General features: G+C 34.4%; 2 protein-coding genes and 1 long non-coding RNA gene across 3 annotated transcripts; 1 reads left to right on the forward strand and 2 right to left on the reverse strand.

The window, feature by feature from the left end:
• Window positions 1–3,658: 3,658 nt before the first annotated feature.
• LOC140876424 (uncharacterized) lies at window positions 3,659–4,578 on the forward strand. The gene is made up of 3 exons (XR_012148787.1): window positions 3,659–4,183; window positions 4,316–4,416; window positions 4,516–4,578. It is a non-coding gene; the product is annotated as an uncharacterized lncRNA (long non-coding RNA).
• Window positions 4,579–4,718: 140 nt separating this feature from the next.
• On the reverse strand, window positions 4,719–6,784 carry LOC140875305 (uncharacterized). The gene is made up of 2 exons (XM_073278967.1): window positions 6,541–6,784; window positions 4,719–6,109 (listed from the first exon to the last, which is right to left on the reverse strand). The coding sequence occupies exon 2, from the start codon at window positions 6,083–6,085 to the stop codon at window positions 5,075–5,077; it is 1,011 nt and encodes a 336-aa protein (XP_073135068.1). The 5' UTR covers window positions 6,086–6,109; window positions 6,541–6,784; the 3' UTR covers window positions 4,719–5,074.
• A 530-nt stretch (window positions 6,785–7,314) lies between these two features.
• LOC140882904 (alpha-xylosidase 1-like) lies at window positions 7,315–20,734 on the reverse strand. Its single transcript, XM_073289154.1, has 3 exons — window positions 20,396–20,734; window positions 19,497–20,194; window positions 7,315–9,396 (listed from the first exon to the last, which is right to left on the reverse strand). The coding sequence occupies exons 1-3, from the start codon at window positions 20,635–20,637 to the stop codon at window positions 7,520–7,522; spliced, it is 2,817 nt and encodes a 938-aa protein (XP_073145255.1). The 5' UTR covers window positions 20,638–20,734; the 3' UTR covers window positions 7,315–7,519.
• Between the last annotated feature and the right edge of the window lie 1,303 nt (window positions 20,735–22,037).

The raw sequence follows: 22,037 nt of genomic DNA on the forward strand, positions 1-22,037 counted from the left end.
GAACATAAAAAAAATACACCTCTGAACAAGTTTAAGCATACTTTTCAATATATTTGGGGAGCTAAAATTCTTATTTTTCAAGAAAACTGATTCAAGTACTAGTGCAACCAAATAAATTAATTGACTCTAGCATGTTGACCCATAGATTTTGAAGTGTGGGCTCATATTGGAGAAGGGGAGAAAGGATTAGGCACGAACCCAGTTTCATATTGTCCGAGAATGATCTTACAAACTGCAATATCACACTAAAAACAATTTTATTCCCCTTGATTCTTGATAGGTTAATGGAGAAGGGAATTGAAATAAAGAAGCACAACAACTCACAATTTGACCAATTGATATGTTATCCATCCAAATTCACTAATCATACAATCGTATTGGCATATAATGACTCATTAAACAACATACAAAGTAGTAAAAAAATTTTGATTGGCTGTGAGTGGGAAACAAACAAATCAGATTTTAAATCACCCCCACCACTAGGATGAATTATTGTGCTTTGTCTATTATAGAAACAAACAAATTAGATTTAAAATAATACCACAATGGCATTATTCCAGTTGATGGAAGCATATATAACATGTATAAAACATATGCTCGTTTAGAATGCAGCAGAGATCACCTGGTGAACGAGCTCGAGGGACGAAGGATGTGCTGGGCTGGAACAAATCACTGAACGAGCTTCTATTCCATTTGTAACATCCTCTTTCTTACTTTAAAATAACTTAAAAATAAATAATAATGTTTAAAAATAATAATAATAATAATAATAATATGTTGCTGACTAAAATTTGTTTTTATTTAAAATAATAGCAAAGAACGGGGTCGGATAAAGTCTAGTGAGCCTAATTGCTCAGCAAGAAATATTCGGACATAACAAATATAAATAACTCTATAAACTTTAATTTCACACTTTAACATCAACTTTCTTAAAACTTTAAGCATGCGCATACAAGTACACATTCCTCAACACAACCTTCAAACATTCAAACACATCGCAAAAGAGACACATTAACCTTCAACTTTACACCTCAATACATGTCAAACACATCGCAAAGAATACACCTCAACCTCATAAAATAAATTATTTTCTTGCGACCTGTGGCTCATAAACTTCCTCTTCCTTTTTAAGTTTTGAAGGGGCATTATGACTCAAAGACCTACATTCACACTCAGTTTTACTCTTGGGAGGGACATCATGACCTTAGAGCCTACATCTACACTTCGTCTAGTGGAGGGGCATCATGACTCAATGACCAACATCCACACTCCGTCTTTCTCTTGGGAGGGACATCATGACCAAGGAGTTTAGATCCACACTCCGTCAACCTCTTAGAAGCTTTACCATAAGCCATAAAAATAATTTTTCTCACTTCTTTACCTCAATCCTCAATTCAGGAATACACACGCATACGAACGAAAATACTCACACACCCACACACGAAAATACACACACACACTTGAATACACACGCACTCATGTACAGCAAAGCACACCACAAAATCTCCAATTTCAAACCCACGCACACCAATGAACAGTGCACACATCACACCCCATTATTTATTATTTATTACTATATAAATTTATGTAGTATAATAATAAATATCCTATGCACACAGTAGCAAAATATATACTTTACTATACACGTTCTCACACACACACACATAGTACACACACCACACATGCACGTATAAATACGTGTACTGTTCACATATATGTATAGTATACGTGAATAATAACCCTATATCAACCGTATTATTGCTTATATATAAACTCCCCTTTACATCTTCAAACTTTCATATACGTGTAGATCTATCAAAATAACACTTTTTATCAGCCAAATCGCATCAAATACACTTTGAAAAATATATAACTTTACCGATGAGTTAAATAAACGGATTAAAACTTACCTTAAAACGTAGAAATCGAGGATTTGAAAACGATTCGAGGATTGGAGCGTGCCCAAAACGCGATCGGAACCAATTTTCCTAGCCCTAGCCACCTCTTCTTCACGCCTCCCCACTTTTTCTCACGTTTCTGCCACCCCCCACCCCCCACCCCCCCTTTTTTATTTTTTTTTCTTCTGATCGTTCTTCTTTTTCCTTTTTTTTTATTGTACGTTTTCCTTTTTTTTATTCCTTAATTATCTAATAATGATATCCCTTAATTATAATTAATTATCCTATTTACTATTTATTCCCTTAATTTACGAGATATATATATATATATATATATGTATTTATCAAATTCCAATTATCTAATCCATATATTTTATTAACTGATAAAATACACTATTTGGTCTAAAATTTATAAAATCATACTACTAATTCAATTTAATTATATTTATATCTGGTCTATTCTTAAATGAATTAAAAATAAACCATGCTAATTAAAACCCCCAAAAATTTGTAAAACACTAAATTTTACCTTATATCATGTTCGAGTATCTCTTCACTTGAAAACCTCCAATCGTCGTCCTCTAAAACTTAAAATTCGTCAAACGTTAGAAATAAAAATAATTTGCTTATAACCCATTAAAATAACTTTAAAATAACTCAAATAATTAAAAACATCACATTTAATATTATGCATGTTGTCAGGTCTGTCACTTATAATTTCTCATTTCTCGAAAATAAATAAACTTTAACAATTAAAAATATTTATAATCTAACACCTATAAAATTACAACTTTTAAAATCAAATAAATGAAATTCATGCGGGCTGATCGGCCGTTTAAATTTTGGAGACGTTACACCATTATTGAGAAAATCGAGCTCGAGGGACGAAAAGGTGCGCTGGGCTAGATCAAATCACTGAACGAGCTTCTATTCTAGTATTTAGAGAATCGAGCTCGAGGGCATGGCCGACTTCAAGGGGAGGCGACCTAGGCGGCTGCCTAGGGCCTCCCCTTGGCATGGGCCTCAATTTTTTTAAAATTCTTTTTTAGTATTATTTTTTTATGTTTAAAATATTATATGAGTCTATTTATTTTATTTAAAATCCGAAATTGTGGTCAATTTTTTGAACTTTTTTCCCATCATTTATTTAGTAAAAAAAATGTCTCTTTCTATTTAAACAAAAATCTATTTTTTCGTCAAATTGATCCATTCAGATGAGTTAAGTTATTCAAATTGGGTCAATCATCTTTCGTTTATTTATTGAATGAGATTTATTTTTGTCTATTTTTTCACTGTGGTTGATTTTTTTTAATTGATTTAAATTTTGGTCTTGATATACTAAAATCTTGTAATTTGATTATTCGACAATGAAAATGATTTTTATATAAATAGATTATAACTATTCCTTGTTTATGTTAATATTTTAATATATATTTTTTGTCAGATTTGTTGTGACAAAAATATATTATTTATTCTTCCCTAATTTGAAAATTCTATTTATATTATGCATTAATTCATCTCTTACTCATGAAATTTGAGTATTCGTCGAGTTCTTTTTTAGTTTTAGTTTTATTTTTTATATTTTGATTCAATTGTTGTTTATGTCATTATTTTTAGTTACAAAAATTTGAAATTTTGATTTTTAGACGATGAAGTGATTGTATCGATATTTAATTAAAAAAAATTATATAGCCCTTTTCTCGAAATAATTATATAGCCCTCTCCTCTGAATATTTGTCTAGGCCTGCTGCACGCCGTTTCCGGATTGACACTGGTTCCCAGAAGTCGACGGCGACGAAGGGTGCGCTGGGCTGGAGCCATCGCTTTCTTCTTCTTCTCGCGATCTGATCGCGCCTAGAACAAACGTGGGAATTGTGTTTCCCAAAAGAGGGGTGGGATTGTTTTTGTTCCTGTTGCAGATTGATTTATGTGCAGATATATCTGATTTACTATCTTGTCATCTCGTATCTCCATCGCTATCCCTTCACCATTTCGATGTACGTAGTGGACCCAATATTTCCCTCTATGCGCGGCACCCGATGGAGGCGGCAAACTTCGATCGATCACGAATGCTACAACAAACCATCTGCTATCACAGGCTAACCAACTGGTCCGTGTTCGTTTCTTGGGGCCTGGGGGGCTACTCCGCGCAGATATACGAGAGGATCATGCCTCGGAGCTACTTGCAGATTCCTATATTAAACTACAAAACAAATAACAGGTAGTTTCCTGGCATAAACTCCTCAATGCGTTCAAAATTGTGGTGGACGTGAATAGATCACATTGTAAGTAAGATATGGATTGATGCTGCACAATTTTTACCCATCATTTCACCTTTTCGAAATGATGAATTTTGTTTTCTGCCATGTATGATATATACGAGGCTAACACAATCCTTTCACATTTTCTGGGGCTAGTGTGCCCTAGAGCTACTGAGGACAGTGACACTATCGCGGATCGCCTACAGGGAAAGTTCCAATACCAATGGCTGCATGAGTCAAGGGGTGAAAATGGAGAGGTAGCATATCACTTTTGAAATAAACCAGCAAGCTGTTTGAATGCTTCAAACATCACCTATACAATTTTGTTGATTTTGATCTTGTATTTCTTTTTCCAGATGAAAAACTGTTTCAGATGCAGTGGTGCTTTAGAACTGTGGTCTTATAACTTTGTATTCCTACAGCTAATATTTGAAAAATAAAGAATTTGATTCTTTTTGCATTTAGCCTTCTGCTGTTTCATTTATTTAATTCGAATGCGAATGGAATATATTTGGAGAATAAAGAAGCTTTACATGCCAACAATCTAAGCTACAAATGGATACCATTACAATATCAGAATCCCAAGTTTCACGAGATGAATATTCAATAATCTCAATTCAATTTTTTTTTTTGTTAAACTCGATAAAATACTGTCTTTTGCGTTATGCCTCAATATTGAGTGAATATTTGTGCAGTGTATTATAAGATGTTGCATCCAATGAAAGGACTGCAAGTTAAAAATCCAATAATTTTAAACAACTTGGAATGTATAAAAAGGATAAAAGCATCGCAATCTTGGAGGCTAGGCAAATCTACTGTAGCCAAAGCTTGAACGTGTGACTAACGTAGTGTTTGGGATTGCTGTGAACGAAAAGCTCCGAGTTTGTGATGCTTAAAACCAGACTAAATTGTATGTCACGCACCAGCTTCAGTGGGGTTACTCTGCCGCCTCAATTCTTCATCAGCATTCCTCAAAAACTGATCCCACCCACTTCCAGGACTTGTATCCAAATAATCGTATGGAACTGAGGTTTTTAAACCCGGGCGCATACTGAGATGACTCTCCACAATTCTGAACTCCAAATCATGATCTTCTTCCTTCATCTTCTCTTCCAGTTCCTCCCAAGTAAAGAGGAGTGGGAGGGTGAATGCACCCCAAGGGTTGAAATCCAAGAGCTTCACGCGTTCGTCCCTTGTGACATAGATGTCAAATGTGTAACTTTTAGATTCAAAATTTTCCCGCACCTTCTCCATAAAGAATTCCCGGATCATCATTTTAAGAAGAGGTTTCCTCGCAAGAAGAGCAGGGTAAAAGCTAGTAACTTCTCGTTGGCAAATTCCAATGAGGACTTTATTGCAAACAAAGCACCGAAATTCCATCTCAGGCAGCATCGATGGATACCATTTACGGAGAGCGAGGAAGAAAGATGCTGGCCTTGATGCACTCTTATCACTACACGAATCATATGCATGGCAGAGGTCGGTCACAAGAGAATCAGACGACCTAAATAGAAGTGCTATTTCATTGAAAGTTGTACACCTTAGGCTCCCCGTTGGACTGATCCAAGAAGAGTCTTTAGGTGCGCTCCAATTAAGCTTAGGAAAAACAGCACCCCCTAGTGATTCAATGGATGCTTTGATCTCCATTTCCAATTCAGGGAAACAAGGGGCAGAAAAAGGTTGTTCTGCCTCATCATCAGATCCTTCAGACACTACAAAGTCTTCTTCATCTTCAGGATTACGTACTCTATTTGGAAGTGCATCATCATTTGAGATGGAAACAGGAAGCAGGAATGGACCAGAGTCATCAAGAAGATAATCGACAAACGACTCCGGCAGATCATGGATGATGGATTTTATGGTTACGGATTTGAATTTGGGGTACCATTCTTGGATTTGGCATCTATTTATTTCTTCTTCCTTCATCACTAAAGCTAAAAAGACTTCAGCCTATACAACAGAATGAAAACAATTACGTCAAAAGAATTGCTTGTGCATCCTAAGGATTACGTACTCTATTTGCGAATGCTAAAAAGAATAAATTTCCAAATAGATAACACCTATAGTTAATAGAAAAGCAATCATAGAGCTTCAGCGTAAACCAAAAGTGTGCCCTCAGAATAAACCGCTCTCGACATAACCTCAAATTGCAGACATTCTATCAAACACGTTTTAGGCATGATAAATCTACAAAATCAAAAGGTAAATCATTCAATGATTTAAATCTCATTTTATCAATACCCATCGAAACAAGCGATCAGAATCAGGCATAAATCCCTTGTTGAGATGCTAGATGACTCTGAAGTATGCAGCAAATTTCAGTCATAGCCAAATCAGAGAGAAATTCACTTGTATCTAGCAATTCCAATAATGTAAATTACCCAGAAAAAACAGGTTGTTCCCTTCAACTGTCACGTTGATGTTTGCAGCCACCGCCGCCGAATCCAAATGCAGAGAAAGTTTGATAATGGATTGGGGAGAAAACCAAAACCCAGTAGAAACTGAAAATAATGTTTTGATTTTGTTTATTTTATTATATAATTATAATTGTAATTATAAGGTGCATCTGAATTGGTGGATTCAAATTATGGGAGGATTCATGAGCTTTTCGGAAGAAAAAAGTTTTCTTAAATTAATTCTAAATCTTAAAATACCATAATTCATGAGCTCAATTAGATGTGGTAAATATTTCCGAAATCTCATCCTTCCCGAATTTTCAAAAAAAAAAAAAAAAGTACACTAATAATGTCATAAGTGTTTAAATTTCCCCAATAATTATTATTTTTTTAAAACATGTGCAATGGAATTTTTTAAATTTTATATTAATATAATAATAAGATAAAGACAATAAAGTTTTTTTTATATAATTAAACTAATATTCATTTCCTTTATAAAAAAAAAACTTTCAAATAATAAATTATTAATTTATCGATCAATTAATATCTCTTTTTTAAACATAAATTTTTATGATATTGACTTAATTAATCTATAAAACTTTTACTCTGTTTTTTTTTCACAAGATAATCGTGCTTTGTTTTTGGGGATAAGAACATTAAGTTTTATGGATCAGAGCTAAGTTGGCCAAATTTGAACAATTAATTCGAAGGTGGCACGTCATGGAATTGGAATATTCTTGAAAGTTGAAAATAGCTTCACTTTATTCAAAAACTACAACGAAAGGAGACTGAAAATCAGCATGTCTCCTGCATGGGCATAATTGAAGCTTCATATTCCAACCAATTTCCGACCAAAAACCTAGATCAACACTAAAATTTTAAAAAAAAAAATTGAAAAGAAAACTACAAAATCATAATAATTTAATGCTTATGATTTCATCCCAAATCACATCTTCTTCAAGCTTTAATTAATTCCCATTTTCCATGACACAGAAAACTTCTTCCCCAAAGGCAACTCCAACCCTCCAATCTCCACCATCACATTCTTCATCTTATCCCCTCCATCTTCCAATCTCTCCAAAAGTTGATGTTCCCTTGTCGTAAATTCGACTTTAGACGTATCTTTAAGCTCATTTCCATCAACTTGGATCGCCAAAGAACTCTCGACCCCAGTCAAACCGAGCACGGTTACCCTCTCGATGGTCCATCCTCCCTCTAATGCAAACTTGCTTTCTTGAACAGATGACCATACCTTCACCGACCCTTTACTGACCGTCGCATAGAAATCGATGTAAGTAGAGTAGCCACTCCCAAGTTTCATCTCCAGCTTCTCATCGTCGTCTAAGAAAAGATTCCCCTTCGCCTCTCCTTGACTTCCCCCCAAGGGGAAGGTGACTACAATTGTAAAAGGCGTAGTTCTTGCTTCTTTAGAAATCAATCCGCCTTGTTGCATTGGTATAATCGCGTTTTCATGCACATGGACATTGACAACATGTAATGGTGCATCAAGCGTGAGGTAATGTGTCTCTTTGGAAACAATAACCTTGGTCATATCAAACATATTGTACCAAGACCCCGGCGGAAATAGGACTTTCACTTCGGTTTTGTTCTGATCTAATACTGGAGAAACCATCACACTTTTCCCGAGCAAGAATTGAGTGCTCAAATCATACAACTTCGTTTCAATAGGGAATGTGAAAAAGAGGGGTCGAGCTATAGGGGCTCCAGTAGTATGAGCCTCATAGTTCAATGTATAAAAATATGGCAAAAGTTTGTACCTCATTCCTAGTGCATTTCTTGCAGATATGGCCACTGTTTCCCACTGATAAAGCTCTTGCCTTGGAGAGTAAAAGTTAGCATGATCCCTTGAAAAAGGATAAAATGCCCCGAGTTCAATCCAACGGTTGCAAAGCTCTTCTGTGGGAGCTGGATAGAATCCACATATATCCGAGCCAACCATTGGAACTCCAAATATTCCGAAATTCAACATCGTGGAAATCGAATACTTTAAATCTTCCCACGTTCCTTTGTTATCCCCTGTCCAATGTGCAGCATAGTGTCCCGACCCGACATAAGTTGAACGCGAAAGTATAAAGGGACGTTTTCCCTCAAGCTGCCGGAGACCCTTGTGAGTCGCAACTGATTGTGAGAAACCATATATACTATGTGCATCATATTCCAAAACTCCATTATAATGATATGCACTAGTTGCCATAGTTTTGTACCCTATAGGAGCTTGTATCCCAGAAGCATTGATCTTGTATGGTGGATCGTCCCATCTCGTTTTCGTTATGTTCTTGCAATCTAGACAACAAACCCAACCTGGTCCTGTTCCATTGGGGCAAATCCTCCCCTCCGGAATAGTACACAAACCAGAGCAAAAGTTTGAAACTTCATTCATATCGATCCAAAGCCCATCAACCGGCACAAGCTCGTGGAAACGTCGGATCTCATCACCCCACCATTCAACAGTTTTCGGGTTGAGAAAATCAGGGAAATTGACTGCTCCCGGCCAAACTTGAGCCAAGTAGGGCTTGCCTTCATACTTGATAAAGACGTCGTTCGCTATGCCTCTTTGGTAAACACCATAACTAGCGTTGACACCAATTCCAGGGTCGATTATGACAATGTATTTCATGCCTTGGGCATGGATTTTTTCCAAGAATGCTAGGAGTTTGGGTCGAGGGTAATTCGTGGGGTTAAGCGTGAAATCCTTGTGTCCGTCCATGTGATCATCATCATTCCATATCACATCAAGTGGGATTTTGGCGTTCTTGTAGTTTTCTACTACATCCTCAACTACCGATAAGTTGTGGTACCCCCATCTGCATTGATGGAATCCTGTGGAATCATTGAAAAAAGAAAGCAAGCAAGGTCACCATATATGGTATATGCTAGTAGTTCCTTCTTTATTGGCCATAACAAGCTAGACCTTCTTGTACCTAATTTATTATAAGATGCAACTCACAATTCCTCCATGACAAGTATTTTTATGATGATAATCATGTAAGGAAAAACCATTATTTGGAGTTGCTCTGATTAACATTTCTAAGTAAGACAGACGATCGAGATGATGATTAAAAAAAAATGGAATTATAGGTATATTATCTTAAAATGTGTTTAAAGAACGTGAGGAGGCTCCACTTATGCCGTAAATGTAGCTGGTTTGCACACTCTTTATAGTACGAGATTTTACTCGGGATCACCGATTAATAGTGGCTGAGGATTCCTACTACATTAATTAGAAAAGAAAAAGGAAAAGAAAAATTTTCAAGCTTGATAGCAAGAAACCAAAGCACAAATAATAATGCCTAGAAAAACTTTTTTCTCGACTTTTTTGACTCTCGAATCCCATGGGCCTTATATCACTGCATGCTTTCTACCTTACAAAATACAAAGTACCACCACTTTCTTGCATTGATGTCAACATAACGTGTACACAGTGGATACAAAACTCAGTCCTACTAGTCCCTTTAAATAATGCAAAAACCATAATCTTTATGCACCGACGGTAAGTGAAAAAAAAACAATTTACACAAAAAAAAAAAAAAAAAAACTAGCGTGCAAATAAAGTGAATATTAGAATTTTATTTTTTTAAATAAAAGGAAAATACATATGATGGATGTCTTTAGCATTCCCCTAAAATACATCCCAAAAGAAGGAACTAGGAAGGCTTCACAAGGAAAAGGAGGTATGCACAGTGCCAAAACTGCCAATAGCATTTTCGCGGGTAAATCAGCTTTGCGCCAATATTTTATTATTATCATTAAATTGTGTATATAGTGACCACTTTTAAAGAGAGAAAAAAGTAGAAAAATCCAAAACGAAGGAGCAAACAAAACCATTTAAGCTTGATTGTTACACTTTGTTTTCATGTGGGCCATATCAAAATAACTGCTAAACATTTCCAAAAAAATAAAATTGTTTACGTAAGAATCAAAAGGAACAAAAAAAAACACAGTTATTAACGAAAATAAAATTTAACTTTTATTAGGTCGTTAATTAAAAATGTTGGTAAAAAGACAGAAAAATATAAACACGTGAAAGTGAAGAAAAACGAGTGGTGACGTATTCTTATTGATAAAGTAATAAACATTTGATCAATAATCAGGAGTTTCACTCTTCTTACTAATATTTTTAATGCAAGTCTCTCGTATATAGTTTGCCCAATGCATTTTGTTTGACTAACATATTTCCCGAAATAAAAAATAGCGATCGAATTGGATCATGATGAAAGGAAAAAAAAAGAAAGAAAACAAAGAAGGTGGACCAAAAAGCCACTTTTTTTAAGCACTATCAACGGAAATCAAAGAGTGTGGATCACAAAATGCCACGCATAGTTAATTCCACAAGCCTGAAATTATGTACCATCAATCAAGATATATGTACATTTTGTTGAAAATATATATAAATATATATTATTATTTATTGTTGAATGTTGAAGGTTGAAAGTTGAAAATTGAGTTGTAAAATATTGAAAATTAGTGTGTGATGATGTAATTAATGATGTATTAATTTTTGACTAATCTCCAATTGAGATCTATAAATAGGTCTCTCCATTTGTGTAGAAAAACACAATTGTGAAGAGAGAAAAATTTTATAAAGTGTAGAATTTTGAGTTTTTGAGTTTTTACTTTTTACCGTAAATTTTTACTTTTTCACAACACGTTATCAGCACGATCGCTCGAAGGTTCTCTATATTTTCCGACGCTCCAAAATACAAGAAGAAGTCAAAAATATTCAACAAGTAAGAATTTTTATTTTACTGTTTATATATTTTTATTGTGTATATATTAATATATAATATCATGTTATGAAAAAAATAAGTTTTTTTCAAAACTTGTTATAAATCCTGGGAGGATGTTAAGACGACATCTCACACTCCCGGTAAGGGATACGACAAGTATAAAAGCCTCTAAGGTTTTTAAACAATAACGTGATATATATTTATTATGTATATATATTAACTATATTAATATATAATTTCATGTCATTATATAAAAGGCTGTCTACGACACCGATCTTATAATAATGTGATATGATATACTATACCTGACTTTATACTAACTATATTGGTATAATTTCACAACATTATATAAAAGGCTGTCTACGACACCGATCTTATAATAATGTGATATGATATACTATACCTGACTTTATACTAACTATATTGGTATAATTTCACAACATTATATAAAAGGTTGTCTACGACACTGACCTTATAATAATGTGATATGATATACATAATTATTTAATTATGATTATCATTATATGCATTACATGATTATCACGAATTTTTATTCAACACATACTCAATTTTTTCTTTACCCCCAACGGTCACAAACGGTAACAAAACGGCTAGTTTTTGCCCTATAAATTTGTTCACTCAAATTCATTTTCAATCACACCAAATTCATTCTTTCTCTCAAAATATTTTATCCTCGGTTTTTTTCGAAGATGGAGATGATGACATTTATAAGGATATTTTTCATAACGACTATGATCATCATGCTCACGAGTCTTTTACTCACCAGCGATTTTCCAACACATATTTTTTTTCTATTTGTATACGCACTTGTAATTTACGTTCTTCCATTATTTTGTATTGTCATATTTATGGAAATTAACTAATAAAATGCATTGTTATTTTCTAGTACCACCATGTCGAACTTGGCGAAACTCGAATTCATTGCACTTGATATAACCGGAAAGAATTATATGCCATGGACCCTCGATGTAGAAATGCATCTCGAGTCATTGGGTCTTAACGAAACTATCAAAGAAAATAACATATCATCCTCACAAGATAAAGCAAAAGCGATGATATTTTTACGCAGACATCTTGATGAGGGGTTGAAATGTGAATATTTGACCGAAAAAGACCCAATGATTTTGTGGAAAGGGTTAAAAGAACGTTTTGAGCATATACGGGAAGTTATACTTCCGACCGCACGAGATGAATGGAATACTATAAGATTCCAAGATTTTAAAAAGGTGAGTGATTATAATTCTGCGATGTATCGAATTGTCTCACAGCTGAAATTTTGTGGGCATAATATTACTGAGATGGAAATGCTTGAAAAGACATTTTTCACATTTCACGCATCAAATATAACTCTACAACAGCAATATAGAGTGCGTGGATTTTCAAGATACTCAGAACTCATCGCATGTTTACTCGTGGCGGAAAAGAATAATGAATTGCTCATGAGAAATCATCAGTCCAGACCTACTGGTTCAACGGCATTTCCTGAAGCAAATGTCGTAAGTAAAAATGAAAACCAAAATCAAAGATATAGACAAGATTTTGGTCGAGGTCGTGGACGAGGACGTGGGCGTGGACGTGGGCGTAGAAATGATCGCGGTCGTGGTCGAGGCCGTGGATTTGAAAATAAAAGAGATAGTTATTTCAATAACTCATCTCAAAGGAACGTCACGAACCACCCACAAAAGAGGCAGCATGATAATACGGGTGAAAATGAAAATCATCCAAAAAGAACTGAGAGTGTTTGTTATAGATGTGGCACTCCAGGACATTGGTCAAGAACTTGTCGAGCCCCTGAGCATCTGTGTAAGCTCTATAAAGATTCAATAAAGGGGAAAGAAAAAGAGACCAATTTTACTGAAAACATTGACCATGCAAGTGGTTCAATGAATTTAGATGCTGCCTACTTTTTGAATGATTTCGAAGATATTGATTAAATGTACTGGTGGGAAAAGAATGTAACAATGTAATTTTTATATTGTAAAACATATTATATTTTGCATGTATTGTTTTATTCTGAAATTAAATTGTAACATATTATAATTTGCATGTATCTTTCTTAATTCATTTTATTGCATATTGTTTTTGAAGATCATTATGGAAAATGCTATGATCAAAGATGGAAATAATGCACTGGAAGTTTGCATATCAGATAGTGGTACAACGCACACTATCCTCAGAAATGAAAAATATTTCTTGGAATTAAAACCAACAAAAACAATGGTGAATACAATATCAGGTCCTGTAGACTTGATTGAAGGATGTGGCAAAGCACAATTTTTGTTACCTAATGGTACAAAATTTTTGATAAATAGTGCTTTATATTCACCACGATCACAAAGAAATTTGTTGAGTTTTAATGATATATATTCTCATGGTTATGATACGGAAACAATAACCGAAGGAAATGAGAAATATATGTGTCTTACTACATATAAATCAGGAAAGAAATATGTAGTTGAGAAATTATCAATGCTCCCTACTGGATTGCATTATACACATATAAGTCCAATCGAATCAAATATGGTTATTGGAAATTCTTCAATACTAACAAATTGGCATGATCGATTGGGACATCTTGGTTCAATAATGATGCGAAGGATTATAGAAAATACAAGAGGTCATCCACTGAAAGACCAGAAGATCTTTCAGAATAATAAGTTTCAGTGTAAAGCATGTTCTCTGGGGAAACTTATTATAAGACCATCACCAGCTAAAATCCAAAAGGAATCACCCATATTTCTTGAACGTATTCAAGGTGATATTTGTGGGCCAATTCATCCACCATGTGGACCATTTCGATACTTTATGGTATTGATCGATGCCTCTAGCAGATGGTCACATGTATGTTTATTGTCCACTCGAAATGTGGCATTTGCAAAATTGATGGCTCAAATAATAAAATTGCGGAATCAATTTCCCGAATATACGATCAAGAAAATAAGACTTGATAATGCTGGAGAATTTACTTCCCAGACTTTTAACGACTATTGTATGTCGATGGGAATTACTGTTGAACATCCTGTAGCTCATGTTCATACACAAAATGGATTAGCTGAATCATTGATTAAACGTCTGCAATTGATTGCTAGACCAATGATTATGAGAACGAAACTCCCTATTTCTATATGGGGACATGCAATTTTACATGCTGCTGCATTGATTCGCATCAGGCCAAGTGCATATCATAAACACTCCCCATTGCAGCTTGTATTTGGCAAAGAACCAGATATTTCTCATTTGAGAATTTTTGGATGTATGGTATATGTGCCTATTGCACCACCTCAAAGAACAAAAATGGGACCTCAAAGAAAGAATGGTATTTATATCGGCTATGATAGTCCATCAATCATTAGATATCTTGAGGCTCAGACAGGCGATGTGTTTACAGCACGGTTTGCTGATTGTCATTTTGAGGAAAATAACTTCCCAATGTTAGGGGGAGAAAAGAAACACATCGAAAAAGAAATCACATGGTATGTACCATCATTATTACATTTGGATCCTAGAACTAAACAATGTGATAAAGATGTACAGCAAATTGTGCATTTGCAAAGAATAGCAAATCAAATGCCAGATGCATTTGCAGACACAAAAGGGGTAACAAAATCATATATACCTGCTGTAAATGCCCCTGCTCGAGTTGAAATTCCAAAGAAACAAAATGAAGACATTCATGATGTCATAAAACGCCTGAAGCGTGGAAGGCCAATCGGTTCAAAGGATAAAAATCCTCGGAAAAGAAAATACATAGAGAAAAATGATGATCAGAAAATAGAAAATGGTGTTCCAGAAGAAACACACGGTGATGAAAATATTTTGTCAGAACCACAAACTGACGAGAATCATGAAATCTCTATCAATTATATTAATACTGGAAAAATATGGAACCGAAAGAATGTACAAGATATTGATGAGATATTTTCGTACAATGTGGCATGTGACATCGTAAATGAAGATAATGAACCAAAATCTTTTGGTGAATGCAAAACTCGAAAGGATTGGTCAAAATGGAAAGATGCCATCCAGGTTGAATTAAATTCGCTAAATAAACGTAGTGTTTTTGGACCTATAGTCCTTACACCTAAATGTGTTAAACCTGTTGGGTACAAATGGGTTTTTATTCGAAAGAGAAATGAGAAAAATGAAATAGTGAGATATAAAGCTCGACTTGTTGCACAAGGTTTTTTTTCAAAGACCTGGAATTGATTATGAAGAAACATATTCTCCTGTTATGGATGCAATTACGTTTCGATATTTGATTAGTTTGGCAGTGTCTGAAAATTTGGAAATGTGTCTTATGGATGTTGTTACAGCTTACTTATACGGATCACTTGATAGTGATATATACATGAAAATCCCTGAAGGATTTAAGATGCCTGAAGCACAAAGTTCAAAACCCAGAGAATTTTATTCTGTAAAATTGCAAAGATCATTATATGGGTTAAAGCAATCTGGCCGAATGTGGTATAATCGGCTAAGTGAGCACTTGATGAAAAAGGGATATGTAAATGATCCAATATGCCCTTGTGTTTTCATCAAGAAAACAACATCCGGATGTGTAATTATTGCTGTATATGTTGATGATTTAAACATCATTGGAACGAATAAAGAAATTCAAGAAGTTATGATGTACTTGAAGGAAGAATTTGAAATGAAAGACCTTGGAAAAACCAAGTATTGTCTTGGTTTACAAATTGAACAAAAAGAATGTGGAATTTTTGTTCACCAGTCTAATTATACAGAGAAGGTCCTTAAACGTTTCAATATGGATCAATCAAATCCTTTAAGTACTCCAATGGTTGTCAGATCATTGAATATAGAAAAGGATCCATTTCGTCCATGTGAAGATGATGAAGTTGTTCTTGGTCCTGAAGTACCATATCTAAGTGCCATTGGTGCCCTTATGTATCTTGCAAATTGCACTAGACCAGACATATCTTTTGCAGTAAATTTATTGGCAAGATTCAGTTCATGTCCAACGAAGAGGCACTGGAACGGAATTAAACATATATTCCGTTATTTACGAGGAACGACGGATTTGGGACTTTTGTATCCAAAAGATACAAATCAGAGAATAATTGGTTATGCTGATGCTGGATACTTATCTGATCCACATAAGGCACGTTCCCAAACCGGATATGTATTTACTCGTGGAGGCACTGCAATCTCTTGGCGATCACAGAAACAAACACTTGTTACAACTTCATCAAATCATGCCGAGATTATTGCACTACATGAAGCAAGCCGTGAATGTGTCTGGCTTAAATCAATGACTCGGCATATCCAAACTTCTTGCGGATTATCAGTGGACAAGAATCCAATCACACTGTATGAAGATAATGCCGCATGTGTTGCCCAAATGAAAGAAGGATACATCAAAAGTGACAGAACTAAACATATTCCTCCTAAATTCTTTGCATACACTCAAGAGCTGGAGAAGAATAAAGATATTGATATCTGTTACATTCAATCAAGTGAGAACTCATCCGATCTCTTCACAAAGGCACTTCCCACGGCGATATTCAGAAAACACATTTATAATATTGGGATGCGCAATCTACGAAATATGTGAAGAATCATTCATGTTGACATCAGGGGGAGTTTACGTGGCTGCACTCTTTTTTCCTTACTATGGTTTTTGTCCCAATGAGTTTTTCCTAGTAAGGTTTTTAACGAGACAGTATACAACACGTAATGGAGATAGTCATTCTATCATGATCATCATCACAAGGGGGAGTGTTGAAAATATATATAAATATATATTATTATTTATTGTTGAATGTTGAAGGTTGAAAGTTGAAAATTGAGTCGTAAAATATTGAAAATTAGTGTGTGATGATGTAATTAATGATGTATTAATTTTTGACTAATCTCCAATTGAGATCTATAAATAGGTCTCTCCATTTGTGTAGAAAAACACAATTGTGAAGAGAGAAAAATTTTATAAAGTGTAGAATTTTAAGTTTTTGAGTTTTTACTTTTTACCGTAAATTTTTACTTTTTCACAACACATTTCCATTTTTTAAGATTGTTCTTACAAGATTTTTGACTCGAATGTGCCTTTTCACATTAAAATATTGAGATGTGTATTAATGACTTATAGTAATTATTAATTCAATAAAACCATCACATACGGTCTATCCCTTTCACGCAAGATTATGTAGAAACTTGCCACATTTACCAAGACATTTGTATTTTATTTACTGATATAAATATTGTTAAGCCAAAAATTTGGTTCGAGTTACAAAGTTTTATATATATGTTAAAAAAGCAGGATATGGCCGTTCAATCATTTTCTCATCCTGTTTGTTTTGTAATCAAAGTCTGATTTCCGAATCCCCAAATTGTCCTCACAGAGTGGACAGACTTGCTAATTCCTTGTGGTCCTATCGTGTTTGTATTCCCTCGTGTGTGACATATACACATATATATATATATATATATATATATATTTACTATTCTGTTCACCTATTATGCCCACGATGTTGCACTATTCTATTGGACCTACAATTTATCACATATTTATTACATCCAATAGAGTAGTGTCACATCATTGGTGGGCATGATAGGTGAGCATCATAATAAAACTATATATATATATATAAATATATATATATATATATAATCAAAGATTATTATAATTTATCCGATGATTGAGAGTAGTTGTGATTTTTCGGTATACCTTACTACAAATATTGGTATGAAAAAAATTCATACCGATACCGATAGTAAAATTCCGAAACTTTGGTATAAAAAAATTTATATTGATATTGTATAAATACCGAGAAAAAATTCGATATACCAAAAAAATGTCTGTATATCGAAAAAATTTCAGTACAGTATGCCAAAATTCCTGTATTTCGGTACGGTATGTCAGCCCTAACTGGGAGTACCATTGAGGAGTCATCTCATCTTGCACGTCTAAAAGATAAACATTTTAATCTATAATCACTTATTTTTAAAATTTTCAAATATTATCTAAATATTTATTGTATATAAACAAATAGATACTTTTCCATGGTATAAATGTAAAATATTGGTTGGTAATAATAAATAATTAGAGCCGACCCAATCATTAATTGAGAATAACTCCCGAGACATAATAATGCGCCATGCACCTAACCAGAGCTAAATTCAAAATAAATAATACACGAGTCATATACACACTCCCTTAGCCAATTAGCTAGATTATGTGATTAGGCGGGACCTTAATCCAATAGGTGTAAATAATACACGAGTCATATACACACTCCCTTAGCCAATTAGCTAGATTATGTGATTAGGCGGGACCTTAATCCAATAGGTATGAATACGAGTACTTGGTGTTGTGTTAAATGAACACGTGAAGTCTCAATCTTGACATAAATTGTAGGTGGTCACAAAAGTCGTCTAATGTAATTGAAAACTGGCACATTAAATATCAACTAGGAGTGTGAGTTTTTAAAGAGGAAATTCTAAAAGAGGAAATTCTGTTGAGTAATCCCCTGTTTACTTCTTCATACGAAAACAAATTTCCAACTTGAGGAACACTAGATACTTGATCATGTTATAGAAGTATGATAATTTAAGAATAACCGTTATATTTTAGTATAGAAATGAGGCTTTTCTAATGTCAATGAATCTCACGGTCGTTATATTTCGATATGCATTATATAAACCTTCAACATAACGCAGTAGTTTGTAAACATCGCTACTCAGTTAAACCGCACTGAGCAAACTTTTTTTTTTGCGACGAATTAGCTCTAAAAAGTGTTGAAAGAATCGTACTCTTAAGCATTAATCAATTGTTCATCTACTCAACTAACTCGAACAACTTCATCTAAAATAAGATAACATAATTAAAGATCCCTTTTTACAAAGTTCACTCACAATCAATACCCACAAGAAAGTATAAAACAAACCTTCATAATTGGTGACTAATCAATTCACCCCAATAGGTATAAAACAAACCTTCATAATTGGTGACTAATCAATTCACCCCAATAGCAAGTGTCTTATTCCTAAGGGTCCAAATCCTAATTCGACTTTCTATATTCAATTGTGGTGAATAAATTTCGATTAAATAACAAAAATGAACCCCAACCCCAACAGCAAAATGATAAAAAAAAATTTGAAAAAAAATTTTAATTGCATGATTATTGATTAATTAAAAGAGGAAAAAAGATTAGTTACCAAAAGCCCAGTAAGGCATCGCAGCAGGCCGTCCGATGAAAGCAGTGTACTGATCGACAACATCCAACGGCGAAGGGCCAGAGAAGAAGTAAAAGTCGAAAACACCCCCGATCACTTTATACGTCAACGAATCCCCTCTGTAGAACACATCCATCCCGTTGCTGTTGAGCAGCAAAACTGCGTGGGCAGAGGCCTCCCCATCCACGTTTCTCAAATCCATGTACACTGGATGCGACCCGTACAAATCTGCATTTAGATTTATGGCCGATATATCTGTTGTGTAAAGGGTGTAAGGATCGTAGGGATTGAGCTTGATTCCATGGGGCTGCGTGTTCTCTCCCAGCCCGTACAGGGAAGAAGTGTTCTTGGGGAGTTTTGTGGAGATTTCGAGGTATTGGTCTTTGAATACCAATGGGTTGTACGGGTCGGCTTGTTCGGAGGTGGAGTCGAAAAGGGTCTGCCCGTTTGATTTCCTTCTCACGGAGAAGGTGAAGGGGTCTGTTTTGTACGAGAATATGAACTCGTTCCCCGGGTAATCTGCGGGTTTGGGTGTGCTGATAGTGTCTTTTCTTGAAGAGATAGCGATGGATTGTTTGGAGATTGGAGGGGTTTCTCTTGGTAGAAGATTGTAAGGAACCTCCCATCTTTGCTTCTGTGCGTCTGTGATGTGAACCCTCAAGCGGGAATCCGTTTCGTGCCTGAAAAAAAAAGTGGGAAATTTGTCAGAAAGATGAGATTTTGGTTGAGAATTTAGTTTAAGTAGTTGAATGTATGGATCCAACGAGATAAATTAATAAACTTTATTCATATTTTTATTGAATACGTACGTAACTAACTACATTGACACATTGTAGAATGTGAAATGGTTTGCAAAATTGAAATAGAATGAAAAATCTTACTTGACATAGAGATGCAAGAGGGGGATATCAGGCCCATAAGTGTCGGTTTTCTGATTCAGTTGAAGAAAGCCAACAAGGCCGCCATTGGAGGACTCTTCAATGGAGATCAAACGGTAGCCATTGCCAATTTTGCTTGGGCTTTCCGCAGATACAAAATCAACTTGAAGAAGAAGATTAAACAGAGCTAAAAAGGTTAGCAAAAGCTTAAGGAAAGAAGATAATAATGGAGGGAAAGAAAACATGGTGTGTGAGTGCTTGGTAGAGGCAATTGGGCAGTGGACTGATGGATGATTTCTGGTATATAATGGCAGAGGAATGGCACAGATGCATAGGATACATGTGATGTGGATGAGGGTGACATCACGTAAATTTTTTTTTGTTCACATTCCGTAACAATACTATTGCCTCTAAATCCTAATATGAGTTTTATGAAAAAATTCTGATAAAAAAAAAAGATAATGTGCAATTTTCGATTGAAAAAATTTCCATTTTGGGGAAGATTTTCAATCTTCTTTCCTTGAAATACCTGCCATTTCAGTCAATAATGTGTCTGGCAAACTCCTTGCTTGAAAAACGTGCATTATAATCAAAATTTATTCACATTCTATCAACATATATGTTTCATTTAAAAAAAAAAACGGTGTTGGTTTAGAAAAGCATATCACGAGACTTGATGTTGCACTTTGCATGTGAGGATGGGGTGTTTGTTTGGGCTCCAAAAGGACCAAAAACCAATATGACACAGCACATTGTTGGTGAGGTTTGGTCCCATCAGCATGTTATCACTTATTGCAAACATTTTCAGCAAGTCTTTCCTTTAGGACGGCTTGGTTTGGTGTCTCTTCTAGATCCATATTTATTGCTCATTCATTTGGCCACTTTGCTCTGTATCTGCCATTCATTCAACGACGTGGTTACATCATTTTAAAGTTTTTTTTTGGAAACGGAGACTAATTAATTCACAAATAATATTTAGTTCTTTTTAATGTGTCATGTTTACACAGAATGTACTCAATGGTGAAGTTTGCAAAATCATAAAAGGTCAATTGGAGTTTTGCCTAGCTAGATGAAACACCGAAATCAAATGGGGTCGTTAAAGACCAGCATCGAACATCTCCTCCTCAATGAGGTTAGTTCGTGTTTATGCAAAGATTAATTCATTTAGTTTCTATCTTTGTGTGTATCTAACAATCGATTGATTATAATTTATACACTAAATCGTTCGGTTTGATCAATAAGAATATGGATCCAAGGGTTTTTATCGGTCGATTCGATTTGGTTTTTAGTTTTTTATTTCGGTTTTTTCGGTTTTAGAAATATATAATCTGATATCCAAACCATTTTTCTTCAATTGATCAGTTCGGTTTTCTACCAAAATGGTTCGGTTATTTCGATTTTTAATGCAATTATTTAAATTAATAATATATATATATATTGTAAAATATAAAATGTTATCTTGTTACGATTTCTTAATAAAATTTTTAAATATAAAGTTTAAATAAATTACATAAACAACAATCAACTAATAAACTATAAATTATATAAACAATAACAATAAATTACATAAACAAAAATCAACTAAAAATTATTCAAAATGATTCTTCATTCACTAAATATAATCTCATGACATATATAATATAAA

The sequence above is a fragment of the Henckelia pumila genome, chromosome 1 (genome assembly GCF_033568475.1).
Source record: "Henckelia pumila isolate YLH828 chromosome 1, ASM3356847v2, whole genome shotgun sequence".
Classification (NCBI taxonomy): domain Eukaryota; kingdom Viridiplantae; phylum Streptophyta; class Magnoliopsida; order Lamiales; family Gesneriaceae; genus Henckelia; species Henckelia pumila.